The sequence below is a fragment of the Salvelinus sp. IW2-2015 genome, linkage group LG4q.1:29 (genome assembly GCF_002910315.2).
Source record: "Salvelinus sp. IW2-2015 linkage group LG4q.1:29, ASM291031v2, whole genome shotgun sequence".
NCBI classification, from domain to species: Eukaryota; Metazoa; Chordata; class Actinopteri; order Salmoniformes; family Salmonidae; genus Salvelinus; species Salvelinus sp. IW2-2015.
In genome coordinates, this window is record NC_036842.1 from 16230161 (window position 1) to 16257377 (window position 27217).

Below are 27217 nucleotides of genomic sequence, written 5' to 3' on the forward strand. Positions count from 1 at the left end.
AAATGATTAACTTTGTTAAAGCAAGGCCCCTGAACTCTCGTGTATTTTCTGCACTATGCAATGATATGGGCAGCGACCATGTAACACTTTTACAACATACAGAAGTGCGCTGGTTATCAARGGGCAAAGTATTAACATGTTTATTTAATTGAGCGACGAGCTTAAAGTTTTCTTTACTGACCATCATTTTCATTTGTCTGACCGCTTGGATGATGATGAGTTTCTCACACGACTGGCCTATCTGGGTGATGTTTTTTCTCGCCTGAATGATCTGACTAGGATTACAGGGACTCTCCCCAACTATATTCAATGTGCGGAACAGAATTGAGACTATGATTAAGAAGTTGGAGATCATCTCTGTCTACATTAACAAGAACAACACACAGGTTTTCCATCATTGTATGATTTTTTGTGTGCAAATGAACTAAAGCTTACGGACAATGTCAAATGTGATATAGTGAAGCACCTGAGTGAGTTGGTTGTGCAATTACGCAGGTACTTTCCTGAAACGGATGACACAATCAATTGGATTCGTTATCCCTTTCATGCCCTGCCTCCAGTCCACCTACCGAGCCTTATCGAAATTGCAACAAGTGGTTCTATGAAAATGTAATTTTATCAGAAGCCACTGCCAGATTTCTAGATAGGGCTGCGCTCAGAGTATTCTGCCCTGGCAAAACGTGCTGTTAAGACACTGATGCCCTTTGCAACCACGTACCTATGTGAGAGTGGATTCTCGGCACTCACTAGCATGAAAACTAAATACATGCACAGACTGTGAGTGGAAAATGATTTAAGACAGACTCTATCCAATACAACCCAACATTGCAGAGTTATGTGCATCCTTTCAAGCACACCCTTCTCATTAACCTGTGGTTTTATATGTAAGATGGCTAAATAAAGAGCAACATTTTTGATTATTATTATTTGTGCCCTGGTCCTATAAGAGCTCTTTGTCACTTCCCACGAGCCGGGCTGTGACAAAATGTATCGTATAGTGTGTGTGTGTGGCAGGCTTACAATGATGGCAAAAAAACAACATTTGAGAGTGCGCTGACCCTGGTGCTAGAGGGGGTACACAGCTGGAGGTTGAATGTTTGACGGGGTACGGGACTATAAAAAGTTTGGGAACCACTGCTGTAGGGCAACGGTGTCAGGATGGAATTTGTATCTGTGGTCCTGGCGACTGGACCTTTTTTGGAACACCATTATTTTTGTCTTACTGAGATTTACTGTCAGATCCCAGGTCTGACAGAATCTGTGCAGAAGATCTAGGTGCTGCTGTAGGCCCCCCTTGGATGGCGACAGAAGCACCAGATCATCGGCAAACAGTAGGCATTTGACTTCAGATTCTAGTAGGGTGAGGCAGGGTGCTGAAAACTGTTCTAGTGCCCTCGCCAATTCATTGATATATATGTTGAAGAAGGTGGGGCTTAAGCTACATTCCTGTCTCACCCCACGGCCCTGTGGAAAGAAAGGTGTGTGTTTTTTGCCCATTTAAACCGCACACTTGTTAATTGTTTACATGGATTTTATTATGTTATATGTTTTTCCCCAACACCACTTTCCATCAATTTGTATAGCAGACCCTCATGCCAAATTGAGAAAAACTATTTTTTGAAATCAACAAAGCATGAGAAGCCTTTGTTTTGGTTTGTTTGTTTGTCAATTAGGGTGTGCAGGGTGAATACGTGGTCTGTCGTACGGAAATTTGGTAAAAAGACAATTTGATATTTGCTCAGTATATTGTTTTCAAAGAGGAAATTAACCAGTCTGCTGTTAATGATAAAGCAGAGGATTTTCCCAAGGTTGCTGTTGATGCATATCCCACAGTAGTTATTGGGGTCAGATTTGTCTCTACTTTTGTAGAATCCTTGGTTCCAAATATTGGGGAAGATGCCAGAGCTAAGGATGATGTTAAAGAGTTTAAGTATAGCCAATTGGAGCTTGAATGATTCATTGACAAGAGATACTAATGAGCTCAAAGAAACATGTCGCTAGTTTCAGAGGAATCAAGCACAACAAACCCAATCAACAAAACAAACCAAAGCCAAGTTGGCCAAGCAGTATCAACAATGGCATTAAACCATCCCCATGCAAGAGTGAGTGGAGAGTGGGGAGAGGTTTACAGATAAGGATGTTAACTTGTTGAAATCCATCAATGAAAGGCTTGCCAAACTTGTTGTCTTGGATATACTACGAGAGGACATCAATGCATTATGTGCCAGTCTAGAATTCAGCCAATGTCAGGTTGATGATCTAAGGAAAGAGAACATGGTGCTGAAAGGTACTGTAGACTCTATTCATGGAAAGATGGAGGTGGTGCAAAGGGAGAACAAACAACTTAAAGAAACCTTGCTTGATGTACAGTGTCGATCAATGCGAGACAATCTAATATTTTCAGGGATACCGGAGAATGACAACAGCAGAAGCTGTGGGGACACTGTCCGAGACTTTATGTCAACTCAACTGAAACTGCCCACTGATGTCATGCGTAATGTCACTTTCTCCAGAGTCCATAGAATGGGTAAGGCCTCTGGGAGTAGGCCACAGGCTATTATTGCATGTTTGAACATTTTAAGCAAAAGGAAATGGCGAAGAGCAGGGGAACACTGATTTTGGAATGAATGATCACTTCCCTACGGAGATCAATGAAAGGAGAAAAAACTATCCCATCATGAAGGAAAAGTGTTGCCTGAATCAACAAGTCTTCTTGGTGATGGATAAACTTTAGATCAACGGGCAACTGTATCGGGACTGTAGAGTAACTCTCTGGCTATTTTAATCATGACAACTTCAACTATAACCAATACATGCTCTATTGATCTCCACTTGACAAGGAAAGGGTTGCATATAGCTCAGGTTAATGTATGTAGCCTTCCTAACAAAATACATGAGGTTTTTAACTTAGTCAATACAAATAATATTAATATTTTAGCTTTGACCGAAACGCATTTGGATGCATCTGTAAATGATGGGCAAATTAACATTCCTGGAAATACTACTTAGAAGGGACAGGGATAGGATTGGCGGAGATGTAACACTATACATTCAGAATCATATACCTTTTAAGAGGAGGGTTGACCTTAATGTATGTCAAATGCCAATATTGTGCAATGCTGTCATCAAGGCAAAGGGTGGCTATTTGAAGAAACTCAAATATAAAATATATTTTGATTTGTTTAACACTTTTTTGGTTACTACATTATTCCATATGTGTTACTTCAAAGTTTTGATGTCTTCACTATTATTCTAAAATGTAGAACATAGTCAAAATAAAGAAAAACCCTTGAATGAGTAGGTGTTCTAAAACTTTTGACCGGTAGTGTACATCTGCCTCACCAGGCATCCATTTGGTAGGATGTGTGTATAGACATCCTAGTGCTAAGATGTCCTATCTGGATGACTTATGCACTGGGTTTGAACAGGCTACAGACAGTAACATATATGTATTTATCTTGGGTGATTTTTGTATAAATTGGAAGGATCATATTTAAACTAATTTGAACATTTTAACAAAATGAATGAGATGTGCCGAGAGCTGTGGTTTGAAACAAATGGTTAATGATACTACTAGATCATCAACTAAGTTAGGTCACCGTTTGGACGCATGCATTGATCTGATCTTCTGTAATATACCATTGCAATGCTTAAAAGCCAGATCAATGCCAGTGGGCTGGACAGACCATAATATTGTGACCATAACCATGAACACCAAGGTTCCAAATAAACCCCCAAGGATTGTGGTCAAGAGGCATTTTAAAACATTTAATCATGAGCTATTTCAAAATGATTTGGCTGCTGTACCCAGGGAGCTGATTTATCTAGAGGATGATTTAAATCACGCTACAGAATGTTTTATTGATTTGCTCACTGAGGTAATGGACCATCATGCCCCAGTAAGAAAGAGAACAGTTGGGGCTCGTCCATCTCCATGGATTGATGATGAACTGCAGCCTTATCTAAACTAGAAATTGATTAACAGAATTATGGAACACTACATAATTAGGCMGTTAAATTAAATCTTAAGAAAAAAAACGTATTTTTACGAAAATGCTTTTATTGATTGTAAATATTATTCTAAAAAGGTATGAAATATAGTTAAGGGCTTACTTGGTACATCTATTTCATCATACCCATCTAGTGTGGAGGTTGACGGGGGAACAATAACAAAACCAGCTGATATTGCCAATAATTTTGCAGCTTTTTTTTTTAACAAAGAAAATGTATTTACTCAGCAATAATGTAAACACCCATTCTTCCAAACAAGCTATTGCCCAATGGAATGATGATCATATTATGAGCAAAAAAAACAGCTCTTTTAGTCTACAAATGGCGTCAGTCATTACCCAATGGTAAATCTACAGGTTATGATCTCATGGACAATGTTTAATACTTCGCTATGCTGCTCCCCAGATTGCAGCTCCACTGAAATACATATWTAATTGGTCACTGGAAAARGGGACATTTGCAAATGTATGGAAGCATGCTAAACTGTGTTCWATCYCRAAAGACAGCAAAGAGCCCATTACTCCTGCCAATAGTCGACCAATTARTCTACTCCCTTCACTCAGTAAGATATTGGAGGGTATTGTGAGTAGACAAATATGGGAGTACATGGAAAAKAATGATCTGATTACAGTCAATCAGCATGCTTATCGCAAAAACCATTCCACTACTACTGCATTGGTGGACATGACTGACCAGTGGCTCAATGCATTTGATTTAGTGGATCATGAAATCATTTTGACAAAATTAATGCATTATGGGTTTAAGGAGRTAACATTGAATTGGGTACAGTCATATCTAACTGACAGGAAACAGTCATCCTATATCAATGGGTCATTTTCTTCCCCTCATGCTTTAAACTGTGGAATACCGCAGAGCAGCTGCCTTGGGCMACTTCTTTACTCAATATTTACCAACAACCTTCCTTATGACTTATCTGAAACTCAAGCTACTATATTTACAGATGATACTACAATTTATACAGCCAGACAATCGGTTCAACAGGTACAGCAAGCACTACAAGTAGATCTAGGAAATATCAGGGAGTGGGTTTGCCGGAACTAACTTGTTTTGAACACCAAGAAAACCAAGGTTATGTTGGTCTGTTCCACCAGGAAAAGGCCAACACAGCATGGGATACAATTAAGTATGGGGGGAGTACAAATTGAGGAAGTGGCAGAAACCAAACTACTAGGAGTGCAGCTTGACAACTGCTTATCATGGTCGTCTCAAATAAATAATCKATGTAAAAACAATATTTTTAACAGCATGCTAGATCAGAAGGATAGCTAAATATTTACTGGGAAAGATTCTTAAGCAAATAACCCAAGCATTACTTGGGAGTCAGGTGAACTACTTTTCTGTGGTCTGGGGAAATGCATCAGCAAGTTAAATTAGGAGGCTGCAGATTGAACAGAACAAAGCAGCAAGGATTGTTATAAGGTGGAGATATGGTTATTCTGCTGTAGTCAATCTCAATGCTCTTGGTTGGTCATCAATCAACAAGATAATAGAAAAAAACATGCTTATTTTATTTCATAATGTACACCATTTAAAACGGCCAAACTGTATTCACAACAGTATTCAGTTGGTAAGAGACAGACATTCAGTAAATACTAGGAATACATTGTCTACCATCTATGTGTTATCTAGACAGAAAAAATAAATAGGCAAAATAACATTTCGATTTAGAGCAACTAAGTAATTGAATAATTTATCTGAGCAAACCAAAAACCTTTCAATATATAAATTGCAACAATACTTTAGAACCATTTAAATATAATAAATTAGAAGGTTGTGTGGGACTAAGGAATCAATCTATCTTTTTAGACTGTTAGAGTATTTATCTGGTCAATATGTCAGAGTATTATGTCTGTTTGTAACAGTGTGTTTATATGTGAAAATGTGATCATATTTGAAATTGTATTTTAATGTTTAAGGACTCTTGGAAGATCAGTCCAAATGAGGACAAAAAGAGATCCTAATAAAATAAAATGAATCCCTCTCCCTCTCTCTCTCTCCCTGCCTCTCTCTCTCTGCCTGCCTCTCTCTCCATCTCTCTCTGCCTGCCTCTCTCCCTCTCTCTCTGCCTGCCTCTCTCTCTCTCTCTCTCTCTACCTTCCTCTCTCTCTCTCCCTGCCTCTCTCTCTTCCTGCCTCTCTCTCCCTCCGCCTCTCTCTCTTTCCGCATCTCCCTCTTTCCGGATCTCTCTCTCTTTCTCTGCATGCCTCTCTCTCTCTCTTTCTCTGCCTTACCCTCTCTCTCTATCTGCTTCTGCCTGCCTCCCTCTCCTTCTCTCTCTGCCTGCCTCTCTCCTTCTCCCTCTCTCCGTCTCTCCAGCTCTCTCTGCCTGCCTTTCTCTCTCTGCCTGCCATTCTCTCTCTGCCTGCCATTCTCTCTCTCGCTCTGATCACACGATGTTCACAACCCTATCATCAGTCAATGATTAGGTAATAAAAACAGACTATAAACATAATAATAACATATTGGCAACCAACCCAGGCGCTTATTTATAACATATTTACGGCATAATAATCAACCAAATGATACTTCAATCACAAAATAATTTCAATCTTATTAATCATGAACCAATAAATAACATCATAATCTTGAATAACAATCAAATTCTAAACCACATAATAGCGACATTATGAAGAGACGTGTTTATTTCTTGGACCTGCTTGTTAGATATGATAAGGAGCATAGTCATTTCAAAATTGTCTGCAACACTAAACCAAAGCCCAGTCCCTGACAATCACTGACTGATGAGAAAATTATATGAGGGAGAGAGCTAGAGTCAGATGCAGTTGACACTGACTGTTTTCACATTTCCAAACTAAAGAGCCTGGTTAACCGTTCAACATAGAAGTCACATATGATGAAGATATATGCCAATTTCCATGGGCCTTCAGGCTTACAGAACAAAATGGCCTCCAATTTCACTGGAACAATTTACAAGGTCAGGAGGATAATTGGGAGTTGTGCGATGGAATTAAATTGGTCCGGAGCAGACAATACTTTCCACAAGGTCAATCTGAATGAGAACTGTACTGTAGGCATCAAGGGAAATATGGATGGAATGATATTGTGCCAGTGTCATATTGAATTAGCACCAAACCAACGCTTCTGCAAAGCGATGAATACTGTCATGACAACTCACAAAGGAATCCAGTGCTATTCAGTGTTTCCTCAGCTAATGCAATACCAAGTCATGTGTTTGAAATAACTGCTAATCCTTGAATGAAATTAAACCAATAAAGTCTAATTGATGGACAGTCCTCCGATGATTCAGTTGGTCCCTCAGTCCAATTTATCATTGCTTCTATATTTGTGACACACCACCTGGATTCGGTCCAATGTAGCAACATTTGAATTGTTATTATTTATTTTTTTAGTAAAAAGTAGTAGTAAAAATATACTTTATCTAGTCCTTGGCCTAAATCCTAATCTGACTTTGGTGCAGGTCATGTTGTTCTTCACATTACAGTCTCTGGTAAACACACACTATATCAAATCAAATGTATGTGTATTTGCCACATGCACAGGATACAGAAGGTGTAAACGGTACAGTGAAATGGTTACTTGCAGTTTGGAATATTTTCTTTAGACATGTAGCTAGCCAGCTAAACAATGAACCATAATCCCAACTCTAATGCCGTGTTCAAAACAACTGGGACCTCGGAAATCTCAGACTTTCGAGCGGTCAAAACAACTGGGAACTCTGAAAAAAAATTAGCTCCGAATGGTCATCCAACTTGGAATTCGTACTCGGGAACTCGGGCCTCTTTCTAGAGCTCAGACTTTCCGACCTGAAGATCACAGACGTCCTGATTTTACCTCGTATTTTTCAGATTTCCCAGTAGTTTTGAACGCGGCAATACTACCATGCATTAATCTGCAGGTAGCTAATGCTAACCAACTACATTCAATGTGCGCTAGCTAGCTAACATTATGCTAGCTAACAGTAAGCTTTAACTTGCAATGAAAACAACTTTCTGGCAAAATTAGAAACGTACAATATCTGAAAATGTAGCTAGACTCTTACCCGTATACATGGATGAACGCTTCTCCCTCTCTGTCATGGATGCCATGGTTGCCCTTCGTTTGAAGATGTAATCCGGAGACAGGTGTTTTATACAACAGCCTTCTGTGTGTTATCTTTTTGGACTGTCTGCATTTGGCAATCATCTCTCTGCTTGTATTTGTATCTGCCAAGGCAGCAGCTACTCTTCCTGGGGTCCAGCAAAATTAAGGCAGTTTATACAATTTTAAAAACATTACAATACATTCACAGACCGTGTGCCCTCAGGCCCCTACTCCACCACTACCACATATGTACAGTACAAAATCCATGTGTACGTGTGTGTATAGTGCGTTGTAACGTCTTCATCAGAAGACGCTACAACGTCTGGTTCAATTAAAATGTTTTTACCTAAATCAGGGGTTTCCTCATTATCTGATTCATTTTCAGAGTCAGCATGGCACACTCATCCTCCAGAAAGTAGTCCATCACAACTTTTTCCCACTGAGCTTTGTAGATAGCGCTATTAACTTCAGGGTAGCAATGTTGAGAGCAGTAGCAAAACTTTTTCAGTTCAAGATATCTTTAAAAAAAAGCCGCAGTAGACAGGATTATACACACATACTGAGCAGCTCATGTTATAGAAGCATGCTACATGGCAGACCAATCTGAACTCATCTCTCGGCATGTCCAGCCCATCCATTATCTCAGCCAATCATGGCTAGCGGAGTGGTTCTTGTTTTTTTAGGTGGCTAAACCAACTAGGCTTGTAATTTAACAATTGTATTCGTACTTACAGATGGCTTACACGTTTGTTATTAAGGCACATGAAAGCTCACATGTTCCAGACGGCATTTCTGCCAAAAAAAATACTTATTTTGATTTATTTTTTTTTTACTTTCAAATGCCTCTCCTAGGAAGTAGTGATGTGCAACATAAGCCTAGTTTCTTGAAATGGGTCAAATATTTTCCTCCATCGACTGTAGAGATACTATGTATGACTAAACAACATTTTCTGGACTAGGGCTGTTATGGTGACTGTATTACTGCCACACCAGCGGACACGAGTCATGACCGCAGTCAAATTCCACGTGACCGTTTATTCACGGTAATTAGGCTTCTCCAAAACCGTGCTCTGATGCTGCTGATGGTCATTAGTAGCCCACCAACTTGTGAACTGCCAGTCACTAATGGCCTGGTACTCAGTGATCTATTGTCCCTCTAATCACTCTGACATCAATGCAAAAGCACGTTGCGCAACCTTTCTATAGGCTAAGCAATTTCATGAGAAAAGTTTTGATGGCTTCTATTTAAAAGAGGAGGATCCCATCAGCTTTCTATAGGCTAGGACTACTATACACTATATATACAAAAGTATGTAGACACCCCTTCAAATGTTGTGGATTCAGCTATTTCAGCCACACCTGTTGCTGACATGTGTATACAAACAAGCACACAGCCATGCAATCTCCATAGTAGAATGGCCTTCCTGAAGAGCTTATTGACTTACAATATGGGACCGTCATAGGATGCCACCTTTCCAACAAGTGAGTTCATAAAATTTCTGCCCTGCTAGAGCTTCCCTGGTCAACTGTTAGTGTTGTCATTGTGAAGTGGAAACGTCTAGGAGCAACAACGGCTCAGCCGCGAAGTGTTAGGCCACACAAGCTCACAGAACGGGACCGCCGAATGTTGAAGCGCGTTAGGCGTAAAATTTGTCTGTGCCTCTGGAAGCAACATCAGCACAAGAACTGTTCGTTGGAAGCTTCATGAAATGAGATTCCATGCAGCCACACAAGGCTAAAATCACTATGCAAAATTCCAAGTGTTGGCTGGAGTGGTGTAAAGCTTGCTGCCATTGGACTCTGGAGCAGTGGAAACGCATTCTCTGGAGTAATGATTCACGCTTCACCATCTGGCAGTCCGATGGACTAATCTGGGTTTGGCGGATGCCAGGACAACACTACCTGCCCCAATGCACATTGCCATACTGTAAAGTTTGGTGGCCGAGGAATACTTGTGAATGATGTACTATCACTTGTGAATGATGTATTATCACGTGTGAATTATGTATTATCACTTGTGAAGGATGCCCAGCTTGTGCAGTAAGGCAAGAAACAGCACATGCCGTTTAAAAAGAGCACAAAGCCTACAGAGCACATAGTCTATAGAGCACATAGCCTACAGAGCACATAGCCTACAGAGCAGATAGTCTATAGAGCACATAGCCTACAGAGCACAAATACTACAGAGCAGATAGCCTATAGAGCACATAGCCTACAGAGCACATAGTCTATAGAGCACATAGCCCACAGAGCACAACGCCTACAGAGCAGATAGCCTATAGAGCACATAGCCTACAGAGCACAAAGCCTACAGAGCAGATAGCCTATAGAGCACATAGTCTACAGAGCACAAAGCCTACAGAGCAGATAGCCTATAGAGCACATAGCCTACAGAGCACATAGCCTACAGAGCAGATAGTCTACAGAGCACAACGCATATAGAGCACATCGCCTACAGGGAAGATAGCCTACAGAGCACATAGCCTACAGAGCACATAGCCTATAGAGCACATAGCCCACAGAGCACATAGCCTACAGAGCAGATAGCCTACAGAGCACAAAGCCTACAGAGCAGATAGTCTATAGAGCACATAGCCTACAGAGCACATAGCCTACAGAGCAGATAGCCTACAGAGCACATAGCCTACAGAGCCTAGTGAAACGTGTTTTTATAAGCCCAGTCATTGTGCAATCACATGTGAAAAAAGAGTTTTGACTGGCCACTATTTAATTAAAAGAGGAACCCAGCTAACTCGTGTTAACTATGTTCTTTGCTCAATTCTGAAAAGCAAACACATGAATCCACTTTAAAACATGGTAAACATAGGCTGCGTGTGAGTTTCAAGTTTGGACAAGATCATTTTCACCATAAAAATGCAACTACATAATAAAGCATTCCATGCATCATCGCATTTGCAGACATACGTAAGACGGCCTACTATTTCTAATGTGATGATGAGTAGATTGGATAGTCATAATTTAGGCTAATAATATAACTCAATCACTGTTCACAAAAAAATACTGTTCAATGCATGGCTGAGCGCATATTGCGTAGAGTAGACCTGGGCTACATCAGCTACGGTTCTTCTATGGGAAAAACGTGGCCTTTCATAAACACATTTCATGCAATTCTACTACACTTTATACAACTGGAGACATTAGCAGAATCTTTTTTAATACGACAAATAACGGTAGCCTACTCTGCTGACACTGACAAACAGATCAATAAAAACGACGATGTCCATATACTTGACCTACATGAACGGAAGGCACACATACAATTTGACATCCATCTAAACTGGAGGAGGAAATGATTGTAAAAAAACAAACGTTTAAGTAGCACTGACCCAACCAACAATGATAAATAGTGAATATGTGCAGTGCGCACTCACCAGGGATATTTCCCATGCTCTCCAGTGGTGCCAATAAGATAGGCTATACTGTTATTCGCTCAATTAAGTTCAGAATTTGTCTTTTCATTGTCTTTTCATTGTCTTCTCTTTACAGCAATAACCATTTGCTTTCCCACGATTGTATTTTAAATATTGCGATATGCCTGGCTTGGCCTCTCAGACACACAGTCGCAACTCAACAATAATCTGCCCAAATTGCGTGCGCTGTCTTTCCTTCTGACCGTAGACAATAAGATTCAAAACAACTTATTATTTCTAAAGGAGCTAATGATCCTCTGTGGCCAAATGATGCCTTAGTAGCCTTTTACAAATGATTTCATGTATTTCTGTATAGACAGGAGTAGGCAAATTAAGATTTATAATTTTGGCTATTTAATTAAATTTACTTTAGGGAAAGCTTAGCTTCCTCTTTCCTTATGGGTGTGCTGCCTATGGATGCATATTAAAATAAATTTAAAAAAAAGAATCCACCCATAGGCTATATGTAAAGAGCAGATTAAATTAAGAATAGTCTGATGGGTGAGAATATTATCAAGTGCATGTCAAATTGTGAATGAGAGACTGATGAAGTGTGAAGAAACAGAGCAGAGCTCATGCATTTCATGCAACTTTTTTCAAATCGTCATTAGAGTCGCATCATGCAGCCTTAGAATGTATTAAATATCAAAACATAAAGCCCATCGTTTGTAGAACAACTGAAGTTGCATAAATTACTCTAAATTAAGCATATAGGAGGATCTGATTCTTTATTAACCGCTCAACACAGAATGTGAATGTGCACACTCCTTCAGAAATCATTTGGAGAACATATCCTTTCTATTTTACTCAGCTATGTTCAATTGTATTCTTCATACTATAAAATAATATAAAATAATGCTACAGAATTCTAAGCACATTTTGTCTGCTAAATGAACTAGTTTAGCCCACAGCCATATGACGTAGCCAGATCAGGGCCTAACATAAGGTTAACTCAGAGTATGCTATTCTGTTCTTCTGAAATAGACTACATTTTCTTCATATCATGTTTCTTTAGACTTGATTAAAATAAATTATGGATTTATTGTGATGGTGTAGGCTATATTAAATGGATTTATTAGGCTTTTTAAAACGTATATGTTCCAATGGTCTGCATCAGCGGCTTGTAGACTAGGGTGAAAGCCAGGAGATGCGAAACGTGTTTATGTTATTTGCATGACAATAACCGGCTGACAAAATGTAATGACTGCCACAGCCCTAGTCTGGACACATCGCTGCTGAAAACAATCTGTTGGAAGCTCGATTTGCTGCTTGACTTGTTGTTTTCTCTCTTCCCACAAACCCCAGGCTCAATGATGACTGTGAAATAATAAAAACAGACATGTTCTTCATTAGATCCTGTATGAAACAGTCTGAGACAAAGCCAGAGCTTGACTCCTGTAACCTAGTCTCCTAGTTGACTCCTGTATCCTAGTCTCCTAGTTGACTCCTGTATCCTAGTCTCCTAGTTGACTCCTGTATCCTAGTCTATTCCACCCACTCCTAGTTACAGACCACAGTTCTTTAAATTTGGTCTGGTTGAATGGTTTTTAAGAGCAGCTTATATATGTTTATTTTAGGTGCATATAAGCATTCACTTTAAGAACCATTTAAGGTATGTGGAGTAGTGTATGTGTGTGTTGTGGGTGCTGTAGTGACTCATTTTGGGTTTGCAGAGTTTGTGTGTGTGTGTGTGTGTGTGTGTGTGTGTGTGTGTGTGTGCGTAGGGTCAGACTGTCTTTGCAGTTTTAAGTTGTAAAGACCATACCACCAGATGCAAATGAAGCCCTCAGCGGCCTTTTGGGTAGGTTTAAAATAAATGTGTTGCCCCCCGAGGCATTTCAGTTAGAGGGGCCTCGGGGGCCAGTGTGTGAAATCAAACCCCGGTGTTGTGGTTTCTTCCCCTCAGAGTAGCCTCCCTCAAACACAGCTGGCCTTCACTGAGGCCCTTCATATGGATGCAGGAGTTAGACGCATTATCATGCATGTACACTGAATCTGGTTTAGGGGTTCAACTCAATCCCTGTGCTCTGTGACTCTGTAAATCTGGACCAGGTATGCAATGGGGTAACATATTTGTCTGGATACGGACTGCATGTAAACTACATACGTAGGTGCCATTACGCTGTAAGCGCATGGCGAGAAGCAGAAAAGCTCAGGTAATTGCTACCTAGAGATGACTTTGGGTAAAAACATATTGGCCTGCCCATTTGGTGTGATTGACATAGCATGGGTGATGGTAACTGCTCTCCTGGGACTCTCCACATGGCTCCATTGTGTGCCCATTAGGACCATGTCCCCATGATGTCATAGAGCGTGGCTGGTGCCTAAACCAGCTCTCATCAAAGACCAGCACATTGGAGTGGAGCTTTATTACTCCCACACAGGAAGGGGCTGCAGTCCATTCTGCTCTCCCCCACTCCATATATACTATATTATAGCAGTGTGTTTTGCCCCAGTCTCCTAGCGACCCTTACCTAAACAAGATGTACCAAAACGGGTGAATGACATCACCGCAAGCATATTTATACGTTATAAAGAGCATTCTATTTCTTGTAAAACATTGACACCTTTTTAGCATTAGTATGGCCTCAGCTCCAGAAACACACACAACAGGCTTTATGTTAAGAGTTGTGGGCCTGTATGTCCCAGACTTTTTGGAGTGGAACAGCGGAGGTTGGAGAGACAGAAACAGGAGTATTTAATGAAACGGAAAGCACTCGGTATCTGCCACTGGTTTCAGCTCTAACTGAGGACAGAGGATCCCTTTCAGCAGAAATGACAGCCAGACAGCATTGTCTATTGTCATTGGAAGTGTAAAATTAGTTCCAGTCCTGGGTAATCTGTGGTGGCTGTGATAGAGTGATGGCTGGAGCGTCAGAGGCCCAAACTCAGAACAGGACTGGACAATTTCTTACGAGCAAGGCTGTGGTCTGGCGCTCCCCCCAACCTACCTCCCCAAGAAATGTCTCCCAGAACATACCAGAAAGGGGGGATAATCCCACAAAAGACCGTAATAATAGAGAAAAACACTTAAAGAAAGAAAGACATGGAGAGAAAGAAAGAAAAGGTATCAGTTTCGACTAAGTGTTCTCCCTTGGAACAATGCAGACGATATTTTAATCTTAAACAATATACAGTGCAAAAAGCCGGCTCACAGAATGAATGTCAGTCTAAGCACAGACATACCAAACTGGTGTCGCTAAAAAAGACTAAATAAGACCTCAGCTCGAGGTCCAGAGCCAGTCAGCCACTAAGTTTGCCTTGGTTCTGGTTCTGATCTGCAAGTTGGACTGACTGATAAATGTAAGATGTGGCTAGTCTTAAGGACAGGTTGATCTTCTACATGTGGTTTGATGGCTAGAATACAAGATGGTTGACAAAAGAAAAGTAGTTCATGTCCTTTCCCATGCCACGTCCCTCTGGGCACTGTATGTATAAATATGAATGTGTGCGTGAGGTAGGGAAGTCTCTAAATTGTGTGCACGTGTGCCTGTGTTTGTGTGTGTCCAGTGTACTGTATGTGTGTGTGGGAGGTCATTGCAGGTGGGGTATCGTGTTGCGGATCCTGGGAGGTTAAATACAAGAGGGCACAGAGAGCGGCGAACTCGTTCCGCCCGACTGCTCCTGAAAACCGCCAGTCAGCCGAGTGTTAAGAGCAAGAGGCATCTGCCGTCTGACTCAAATCACCTTCCATCAGAGAAGCTGTGCCTCGTGACCGCAGGGCCACGCCACCTTTAACCCTCCAACAACCCTCTCTAATTAACTGTAGACCAGCTACCAGTCATCTCACAACTCTCTCTCTAACCAACTGTAGCCACCACCCTTACCAGTCAGCCACCATCCTCTCTAGTCAGCCAGCTACTAGTCAGATCCAACCCTCACCAATTACCACCTTCCACCCTCACCACCTACCAGCAACTGTCCCTCCACCCAGGATTTTCCAGTTGTGAGTTTCATTGAGTTCATCTCTGACTGAAAGAGGTGAGTGCATGTTGGCGCTGAATCATCCCGGAGAACATATAACTCAAACCTTCTCTCTTACAGACCTTGAAACGTACACGGATCCGAGCAAAACCAACAGTAGCCATTGCTACTGTACCAAACATTATATTCAACCTGCATATTGAAAAGGCAGGATCGAGTCCACATTGCAGATGAAAGCACAGAATCAGAAGCGGAGAGGAGAGGAAGGGAGGTGGGGCTTTCTTTCTAGCAATGGAAGAAGAATGCAGAATTGGGTTCTCTCAGAAAGTGCCCTTAATCCACACTTAACTCTATTACATATGGGACGCTTTGGTTAGGAGCGCAAAAGCCAGGGAAAACCATTCCAATAACAGCGCATCGCTGACTCCCTATTTAACACAATTATTAACAAACACAAAAAGGCTGTTACGGCATTTTGGGAAACGTTTTTAGATTTGGCTTTGAAAGGAAACTGGGCCACGGGAAGCTTTGATGTCTTAATTATGCTTTTTTCACCACCATAGAAACGGGGTGCTTATTCATGGAACAGAAGAGAGAGAGGGTGGGACAGAGGGAAGGAGAGAGAGAAGAGACAGACAAGAGAGAGAGACCGAGAGAGAGACAGAGGACAGACAGAGAGATGAGAGAGTGAGAGAGAGAGAGAGAGAGAGAGAGAGAGAGAGAGAGAGAGAGAGAGAGAGAGAGAGAGAGAGAGAGAGAGAGAGAGAGAGAGAGAGAGAGAGAGAGAGAGAGAGAGAAGAGAGAGAGAGAGAGAGAGAGGAGAACGAGAGAAAATGAATGAATTAACTATGAAAGTGCAAATCAGAGAGAGAAAAGGAGGAAGGAGCCCGATAGCTGGGAAGAGAGAGGGAAGTAGGGTGAGAAAAAGTGGAAGAGAGCAGGATGGGGTGAGAGATTGAAGAGATTAGGTCAGAGAGGGAGAAGAGTGAGGGACAGAGCTTAAGTATCAAACTGTGAAAAAGAAAGGGTCACGGAAGAGCCCCCCATGCATCACAGGGCCCAGTACTAGGGCAGTTGATTTACGGTTGTCTTCGGGTTGGTCAGGCAAGTGTGTGTGACCGGCATCTGTGTGCTTGCACCTGTGTGCTTGTCTGCAACATCTGTGATGTGTGTGTGTTTGTTATACAGGTATGAGTGTGAGTGTGTATGTGTTTGTGTGTGTGGATCTATGACAGGCCTTACCTGGGGGCTGACACTGGGGCCGTAGCCCATGCCGGGCGAGGACATGGAGTGTGGGCCCATGGGGGAGCTGATGACAGAGAATGGCGAGCCCAGGCCGTTCATGGGAGAACTCAGGGTGCTGATGGGAGAGTGCAGGGAGCCCGAGGGCCCCATGGAGGACGGGCTGAGCAGGGATGGGTGCATGCCCCGGTGGGACGTGGGAGAGCCCAGGGGAGACGAGGTCACCTGGCCTGATGAATCTACACAAGAGAAGAAAATGTGTCAGAATAAGCAGCGTCATTAAGACGTATTTTCGGCGTTATCAACATCAGCATCATCAGCAACATTATTTTCAATGTACTCTCAACGAGAGCAGTCTGTTATATTAATCATTACCACAACTGTCTAGCGGTATTAACTTGCAGTAAAAGCCTATAACTTTAGGATCTATTATGCCCCATACATTACACTGGATGTGATGAAAGACACCTTGCATTATAATTGTGGACAGCTGAGTGTAGCCATCTAAAGGCTTGGTGCCTGAAAATTACACAACCAATCCCATCTAATCTACTTCATGGGCCATATAGCAGCAATCTGCACAGTCACAGCTTGTTATGCTTCTCCCTGCCCACCTAAACCTCACGCCTCAGCGCCTCCTTTGGCTGTCTGCAGAGACAGAGACACAACCTGCAGCCCAGAGCCACAACCCTGACCCTGACCTTTTCACATCATAGCTGAACTTGAGTTCTGCTCTGCAGGGCTGGAGGACGACAGACAGACATACACTGAGTACACAAAACATTATGAACACCTGCTCTTTCCCTGACATAGACTGACCAGGTAAATCCAGGTGAAAGCTATCCCACTCTAAAGGTTCTTCACTAGAGAGAGCCTTCCTTTGCTCCCACTGTGTTATTCACTGGTCCCTCTCTCCGTGTCCCTCTCTCTCACTCTCTCTGTGTCCCTCTCTCTCACTCTCTCTGTGTGTGTCTCTCTGTCACGGTGTATGTGTGTGTCTCTCTCTCTGTGTGTGTGTGATCTCCTCTCTCTCTCTCTCTCTCTCTCTCTCATCTCTGTCGCTGTGTCTCTCTCGCTCTCTCTCTGTTGTGTGATCCTCTCTCTCTGTGTGCGTCTCTCTCTCTCTGTTTCTCATCTCTCTCTGGTGGTCTCTCTCTCCTCTGCTGTCGTCTCTCTCTTGTTGTGTGTGTGTCTCTCTCCTCTCTCTCTGTGTGTGTCTCTCTCTGTTGTGAGTGTCAATCTGTGTGTGTGTGGGTGTGTGTTGTTCTCTCCTCTGTGTGTGTGTCTCAATTCAATTCAATTTCAAGGGCACTTTATTGGATGGATACATATGTTAACATTTGCAAGCAAGTGAAGTAGAAATTAACACAAGTTGAAGTAAACAACACCAACAATGAACAGTAAACCTAACCACTCACAAAGTCTCCACATTGTCAATGTTCTATTATTTGCACAAATAGTGAAAGTACAGGAAGGGTAAAATAAATAAACAACATTAGACAGTCGGAAGTTACATACACTTAGTTGGAGTCATTAAGAACTATTTTTTCAACACGCCACAATGTCTCTGGTTTAACAAATTATAGTTTTGGCAAGTCGTATAGGAACATTATTGTTACGCATGACATAGAGTTCATTTTTCCAACAATTGTTGTACAGACAGATTATTTCACTGGTATCACACATTCCAGTGGGTCAAAGTTTACATTCACTAAGTTTTGACTGGTACTTAAACAGCTTGGAAAATTCCAGAAAATGTATGTTTCATGCTTGAAATTTGAGGCAATTTGGCGGTGACCTCTGGATGTATTCAAGTCTACCTTCAAAAGTCAGTCGCCTTTTGCTTGACATCAATGGGGAAAATGCAAAATGAATCAGCCAAGCACCTCAGGAAAAAGAATGTAGACCTCACAAGTCGTTCATCCTTGGGAGCAATTCAAATGCCTGAAGAGTTGACAACGTCATCTGGTATAAAAATAGTACGCAAGTATAAAACATCATGGGACCACGCAAGCCGTCCATACCACTCAGGAAGGAAAGCATGTCTGGCTTCTAGGATGAACTGTACTTTGGTTGCGAAAATGCAATCAATCCCAGAACAACAGCAAAGAACCTTGTGAAGATGCTGGAGAGGAACAGGTAAAAAAGTATCATATCCACAGTAAAAACAGTCACTACTATCGAACATTAACCTGAAGGCAGCTCAGCAAAAAGAAACCCACTGCTCCAAAACGCCATAAAAAAGCCAGACTACGGTTTGCAACTGCACATGGCGGACAAAGATCGTACTTTTTGGACAGAAAATCGCCTCCTCTGGTTGATGAAACAACAATTAGAACCTGTTCTGGCCATAATGACCTTTGTTATTGTTTGGAGGAAAAAGGGAGCTGCACAGCCGAAAAACACCATCCTAACCGTAAGCACGTGGGTGGCAGCATTCATGTATGTGGGTGCTTTTGCGCGGAGGGGACTGAGGCACTTCACAAAATAGATGCATCATGGGGCAGGAAAAATTATGTGAATATTACCTGAAGGCAACATCTCAAAGACATCAGTCAGGAAGTGTAAGAGTTGTCGCAAATAGCTTCCAAATGACAATGACCCCAAGCATACTCTCCAAACGTTAGTGGCAAATGGCTTTAAGACAACAAGTTCAAGGTGGTTGGGTCCATCACAAACCCTGGACCTCAATCCCTATAGAATGTGTGGGCAGAACTGAAGAAAAGCGAGTTGTCTGCGGCGAAAAGAGCCTACAAACCTGACTCAGTTACACCAGCTCTGTCAGGAGGAATGGGCCAAAATTCACCCAACTTATTGTGGGACGCTTGTGGAAGGCTACCCGAAACGTTTGACCCAAGTTAAACAATTTAAAGGCAATGCTACCAAATACTAATTGAGTGTAGGTAAACTTCTGACCCACTGGGAATGTAATGAAAGAAATAAAAGCTGAAATAAATCATTTTCTCTACTATTATTCTGACATTTCACATTCTTAAAATAAAGTGGTGTTCCTTTCTGACCTAAAACAGGGAATATTTACTAGGATTAAATGTATTTGGCTAAGGTGTATGTACCCTTCCGACTAAATATGGGTTGTATTTACAATGGTGTTTGTTCTTCAATGGTTGCCTTTTTCTTGTGGCAACAGGTCACCAATCTTGCGCTGTGATCGCACACTGTGGTATTTCACCCAGTTGATATGGGAGTTTATCAAAATTGGATTTGTTTTAGAATTCTTTGTTGATCTGTGTAATCTGAGGGAAATATGTGTCTCCAATATGGTCATACTGTCACGACTTCCGCCGAAGTCGGCTGCTCTCCTTGTTCGGGCGGCGTTCGGCGATCGACGTCACCGGCTTTCTAGCCATCGCCCCTCCATTTTTCATATGTACATTTGTTTTGTCTTGTTCCATACACACCTGGTTTTCATTCCCCAATCAATCTACATGTATTTAGTCCTCTGTTCCCCATCATGTCTTTGTGTGTAATTGTTCATTGTTAACGGTGTATGTTCACGCGCGATACTTTTATCATTTATGTTCCGTGTTTTTGGGCACTTATGTCATTTTTTGTGCCTATTATTGAACGGAATAAAAGTGCACCTGTTTACTCTACCCTGCTCTCCTGCACCTGACTTCGCCTCCCTTACACAGCCTTAACACATACATTTGGCAGGAGGTTAGGAAGTGCAGCTCAGTTTCCACCTCATTTTGTGGGAAGTGTGCACATAGCCTGTCTTCTTTTGAGAGCCAGGTCTGCCAACGGCGGCGTTTCTCAATAGCAAGGCTATGCTCACTGAGTCTGTACATAGTCAAAGCTTTCCTTAAGTTTAGGTCAGTCACAGTGGTCATTAATGTGTCAAGTAATTATCTTTTTATTTTTTCATGATTTGGTTGGGTCTAATTGTGTTGCTGTCCTGGGGCTCTGTGGGGTCTGTTTGTGTTTGTGAACAGAGCCCCAGGACCAGCTTGCTTAGGGGACTCTCCTCCAGGTTCATCTCTTTGTAGGTGATGGCTTTGTTATGGAAGGTTTGGGAATCGCTTCCTTTTACGTGTTTGTAGAATTGAAGAATTTATAGAATTCTTTGTAGAATATTTTCTGGATTTTGATCATTAGTGGGTATCGGCCTAATTCTGCTCTGCATGCATTATTTGGTGTTTTATGTTGTACACGGGGGATATTTTTGCAGAATTCTGCATGCAGAGTCTCAATTTGGTGTTTGCCCCATTTTGTGAATTCTTGGTTGGTGTGCGGACCCCAGACCTCACTATAAATGATTCAAGTATTTTTTGCCAGATCCTAATTGGTATGACGAATTTTATGTTCCTTTTGTTGGCATAGAAGGCCCTTCTTCCCTTGTCTTTCAGCTCATTCACAACTTTGTGGAAGTTATCTGTAGTGCTGATCTTTAGGCCGAGCTATGCATCGTTTTTTTGTGTGCTCTAGGGCAACGGTATCTAGATGGAATTTGTATTTGTTGTCCTGGCGACTGGACCTTTTTTGGACAACCATTATTTATTATTTTTGCTGTCAGGCCCCAGGTCTCGCAGAATCTGTGCAAAAGATCTAGGTGCTGCTGTAGGCCCTCCTTGGTTGGCGACAGAAGCACCAGATCATCCGCAAACAGTAGACATTTGACTTCAGATTCTAGTAGGGTGAGGCCGGGTGCTGAAAACTGTTCTAGTGTCCTCGTCAATTCGTTGATATATATGTTGAAGAGGTTGGGGCTTAAGCTACATCCCTGTCTCATCCTACGGCCCTGTGGAAAGAAATGTGTGTGTTTTTTGCCAATTTTAACCGCACACTTGTTGATTGTCTACATGGATTTTATAATGTCGTATGTTTCTTCCCCAACACCACTTTCCATCTATTTGTACAGCAGACCCTCATGCCAAATTGAGTCAAACGATTTTTTGAAATCAACAAAGCATGAGAAGACTTTGCCTTTGTTTTGGTTTGTTTCTTTGTCAATTTGGGTGTGCACGGTGAATACATGGTCTGTAGTACGGTAATTTGGTAAAAAGACAATCAGACATTTGCTCAGTACATTGTTATCACTGAGGAAATGTATGCGTCTGCTGTTAATGATAATGCAGAGGATTTTCCCAAGGTTGCTGTTGACGCATATCCCATGGTATTTATTGGGGTCAAATTTGTCAATTTTATAGATTGGGGTGATCAGTCCTTGGTTCCGAATATTGGGATGACGTTAAAGAGTTTAAGTATAGCCAATTGGAATTTGTGGTCTGTAAATTTGATCATTTCATTGAGGATACCATCAACACCACAGACCTTTTGTTCTGTAGTTCATTCAGTGTAATTGTAGAATCCATCTCTCTGTCTCTCTCTCTCACACACACACTCTCTCTCTCACCCCCTCTCACGCTGCATATCTCTCTTTCTCTCAAATCTTATTTCCGTTCTCTCATTCTCTCTCTTCCTTTCTCCTTCATGCCTCTTCCTCTGCTACCTACCTTGTCAAGGTGGCTAACAACATAAGCTGGCTTTCAGTGCACCTTCAATAAGAACTTTCCACAAACAAATGTGTTTGTGACACTCCAATTTCCATGCTGGAGACCTAGAGGCATTATGCAGTGATTGAGAGCAGGTCTCATCCATCCTGCCATGTTCCATAAGGGTCTGAATTCCTCCGTTTTATGCGCAGCAAAATAAAACTGATGGATTGCTCAATAGGTGACAGTTGAGAATAACAACAAGTCCAGTTGGGAGCGTTCTCCAGCAGAGCTTTGTCTCACTGACATCACAGGCCGGTGTGTGTGTATGTGTGTGTGTATTGTAGTTACTTCCTCAGTGACAGGGGGACATGGTGGGGAGGCTTTGTGCCCCTCGGTCTCTCCTGATCAGCAGGCTTCCTAGCAGCAGCCAGGTTGTCTGCTCAGCCAAGCCAAACACTTCCCCTGCGTCCTGCTCTCCTCACGAGCACTTCCTGCAAACACGCCACTACCTCACAGTTACACGCACACAGGCTGGGAGGGAGGGGCGGCCCTATCCACTCCCAAACAAACACAAAGCCATTTAATAAATGGCCAACTAATCTCCATGTATATCAGTTCTAGAATGAATCCTCGGACTGATGATGTTCAAGTGTTTCCGTCCTCATAATTACATTTTCTTCCTAAAATAAAATCAGCCCAATTCCTAAAAAAGCTCTGCCTGAGCCAGCACTTCCCCAAATCCATCCTCCAATTGGGTTTTAATTCAGGGAGATAAAGCAGGGGAGATAAAGCAGGCTGTGGTATTAGGGCTGCCAGTCTGTCATTGTGGGGCTTCAGCGGGGGGGTTGCAGGCTAGCTGACAGAGAGAGGAGAGGAGGCCCAGGTTGAGGCAGGCAGGCCCACCCTCAGGTTGATGTGAGAGAGCCAGGAGGTGGGGCAGCTCAAGCCTTTTTCTCTCTCTCTGGCTGTCATCAGGGGACCAGGGCTCATTGAAGAGACCAGTGCAGGAGGACTAAAGAACATGACTGTATGGCTGCTGAGTGCTGACCTTGCTTTGCATCAGGTTGATTCTGTGTTTAGTCCTAAGTGTATGACTCCATTTAGTTTCGTTAACCTCATTTACTATAAATGGTTACATTGTGCTGTATGTGTGTGTGTGTGGGGGGGATACCAGAGCAGGATTATAGATGGATGAAACGGGCTCTGGCTCTAATCGCACAGCTGGTGGTGAGACGGGGATCAGCCGGGAGGGCGTGGGGGGGAGGGGGATGAGGGTGAGGCAGGAATGGCCGGGGGGGGGGCGCGGGGTCGGGGGGTCACTACACAACTGCCAGTCTCTTGACCACCATGATTACCGAGAGTGACCACTGCTTTGAGCGCTTGACCCAACTTTACATTACTCCTCGTAAAATGGCAGCAGGAAAGAAATCAAATGCAATATATATCGGCTTCTACCCTGCTTACTTAGCTGAGGTCTATTGACCTGTGTATTCCAGGGCTAATGACTACCTTGTAGCTCCTCCCAGCTCTACTAGGCCCTCTACTAGCCCTTCTACTAGCAAGCTCACTAATGCTTTCATTTCCAGCTCATTTTGTCTTTCCACACTTCTCGTTATTTGTTCTCGACCTTTGGGCTAGAGAAGTTGAAACATGTTTTTACATTTCCCTCTAAGGAACAGGGCAAGCTCCAGAGCAACTGTTTGTACTACCGTGCACCACACATAAATATGCTCACAAGATTAGATAAAGAGAGTGTAAAAGCAAAGCTGGAGATGAGGAGAGAGTGGGGGGGGAGGAACAGGTTGAGCAGCATCCAAACATGATGTGGCAGGCATCCAGTTCCCCTCTTGTTGCCAATACAAAAGTGTGATAAAGTTGGGACTCATGTTTTGGGATGTGGAGATAAAAAAGTGTTTTGAGTTCTCTTGTTCTGAGGGCTTTCAGCCTTTGCCGCCTGTCCAGGCTGTTGACTTTGGCCCAGCGCTGCTAGGCACACAAAACCACAACTGACAGATACAAATGAGCAAAGTTTAGGCCCATCTCCAAAAGGCAGGCGCCGGCAGAGTTTCAACACTAACCCTCCGCACCACTGGCAGGACTCTCCCCTTGTGCTTTGCCTCCCCTTCTTCCCTCCCTACGTATGATGTGTGATGTCTTTGTAGAAAACCAACTCAAGTCCTCTCCTTCAGCTGATTGTTACATGCCATAATTTGTTTATAGGATGTGAAGGAGCTGAGACGGAAAAGATGTTGTGGCTCTCAGTATTGCTTCATTCTGTAAAGGGAGGCCTGACACTATACAGGAGTCGACACTGGAGAGCAGGCTGGGAAGGGAGTGGGGTTGGGGGGTGTCCCGAGAGAAACGGTGGGGGGGGGTGTAATGTCAGGGAGCACGCCGCATAGACATGAAGGAAGGAGGGAGGAAAAGGAGGGAGGGAAGGGAGGAAGGAGAGGACGAGCCTCCTTAGAAGCACAGCCCAGGACCTCACACCAGCAGTGGAAAAGACTGCCAGGAGACCTGACTGCATGACTAATGTCTCACTTGAAAAGAAAATGGGGTTCATTATTAACTGTCTCCTCTCTCTCGCTCTCTCCTCTCTCTCTCTCTCTCTCTCTCTCTCTCTCTCTCTCTCTCTCTCTCTGTGTGTTCTGGATGGTTGAGAGTACAACTGAGCCACAGAAGGTTGACGTTTAGTTTATCTCTATGGAACAGTTACATCATCATCATGCATGGAGAACAAAGCCACTTTGCATTCCTCTGAGGCAGAGAGCATAATAAAACCAAGCCCAAACCATCCTCATTGGCTCACAAGCCCATTCTTACAAAGCCGAGTCTGTGCTCCAAGAGTTCTCTGAAGAGACACTCAATAGGTTGGATCCTGTTAGTCTGTACTGGTGTTTAAACACAGGGCTGTTGTTCAGTTTCAAAAGACCAGGGATTATTAGTTTCAACACAGTGGACCGGTGAGTCAGTAACTGACGACCCGCTTGGTCATGTGCTTTCAGAGCTGTGTGTGTTGGTGGCAGAGATGGGATCTAGGATGGGTTCTTAAGGCACCGCAAGACCATCAGCTCTGTGTTAAAGTGCCTCTGCCACAACCAGGTGGTCCTGCATTAGGAATAAGAACACCCCCGAACCAGACTCAAACAGAGAGAACCTAGGGAACCCAGTGTGTTCCCTGCGCCTCTCTCATCTCTCTCCCCAACTGCCCCCCGACATAATTCAACTAGCCAGCGTCACCGAGGAGGATTTGGTTGGAGGATGTGGGAGAGAGAGGGGGGATGAAGTGAAAAGAGAGTCTCTGAAATCCCTGAACAACACAGACGTCTAGTTTCCATGATGCAATCCTCCTTCCTGCAGTCCCAGGATGACTCAACGTCAATGCCCACCACACGCCACTCTCTCCAGTCACTTCACTCTGACATTGAAATACATACAGCAAATGCCGACCCATAGACCTCTCTAGAGCCATAACAATGTCATAAAGACATCTCCACGAAGCATAAGACTGGTATGGAGATGAGCCTTGGAGCCGTATGCCGCCTTAGCAGGGTTCAGTCTCAGACCCTATGCACAATGGCTTTTCCATGCTGCGCTCTTGGCAGCGGCCCACTCTAGAAATGATGCCATTGCTGAGAAACAGTCCAGGAAAAAAGCGATAATTTCACAGATTTTCACAGCCACGTTCTCAGCCCCAACACCAACGGGAGCCATGTTAAAGCTTCCATCCTCCTGGTGAATCACTCACACGTTGTCCGCCATCATTACAGTGGCTATGCTAATAAACCAACGCTGAAGTTTGGGCTTTCTTGTTGACGCAGCCTTGTGCCGCCACATCCCTCTTAAAAGCTCCACGCAAAATGTATTATTCACAGAGATGTTTGGAGGTAGGATGAATGTAGGAGAGGCAGCCCTGTGCAGGCAGCTGCAGCAGTGAGGATGAAACAGCCGTCATTAGCATTTCTCAGGGAGGTTCTGGAAGGAGGGGGAAAAAATAACACCTGCCCAACAGACCCACGCCGCCGTTGCATAAACCCAAGGCCCAAAAATATAACTTCATTGGAGTGCTTTACCTACTTTACCTCTGATTCAGCAGAGAAATGGCAAGAAACTACTTCTGGTGTTGTGTCTGCCACAGATAGGGGAATCCAGGATGCTTGGCCAGAATAGTGCCAGACCACCATATTCTCCTGAGTGACAATATCATACTTTCATTACGATCCTCCTCACACTCTTTATCAATAACTGAACTACTGCACTGCTTATTATTCTGAATTTCTCAATGCAGGATAAATTGTGTGTGTGAGTGTGAGTGTGTTCACGTGTTTACTCATTAATCAGGGAGACTCTTTCTCTGGGTTTGTAGAAACAGGCTAATCTGGTCCACACAGTTTTAACAGTCAGAGTAAATATTACAGCCTGGTGTGTTTACTGTGTGGCAGGGGAGAGCTGGGAAGACAGGATAGGGGGGCTAAGGTCCAGCCAACAGGGGAAGTAAGCCTACCCACTGGGCACACACTGGTTGAATCAGCGTTGTTTCCTGTGCCCAGTGGGTAGCCATGGAGGAGGATCACGTGACGAGGCATGGCAAAACTCCAAGAACAGACTCTCTCCATTCATCTGTCAACTCACAAAGAGCAGTTAGACATAGTGTGGGGTGTTATGGTAAGGACCCTGGGCATAAGAGGCTCTTATTCACATCTAGACCTCCCTCAAAAACACCTGTACAATATAATAATCAACAACAAAAATAGTACTGGTCAAGAGTGTTGGGACCGAGAGTAGAATACAACTCCATGAGAGTAGGATGCAACTCCATGAGAGTAGGATACAACTCCATGAGAGTAGAATACAACTCCATGAGAATAGTATACTACTCCATGAGAGTAGGATACAACTCCATGAGAGTAGGATACAACTCCATGAGAGTAGAATACAACTCCATGAGAGTAGGATACTACTCCATGAGAGTAGGATACAACTCCATGAGAGTAGGATACAACTCCAAGAGAGTAGGATGCAACTCCATGAGAGTAGAATACAACTCCATGAGAGTAGAATACAACTCCA

General features: G+C 43.0%; 1 protein-coding gene across 1 annotated transcript in view; it reads right to left on the bottom strand.

Moving 5' to 3' along the window:
* Positions 1-27217, bottom strand: part of LOC111960836 (retinoic acid receptor RXR-alpha-A) — a 177398-nt gene that overhangs the window by 60104 nt on the left and 90077 nt on the right. Inside the window, exon 3 of the mRNA XM_070443263.1 lies at positions 16692-16930. Within this exon, the coding sequence (XP_070299364.1) occupies positions 16692-16930 (239 nt within the window). The remainder of the gene's footprint in view (positions 1-16691; positions 16931-27217) is intronic.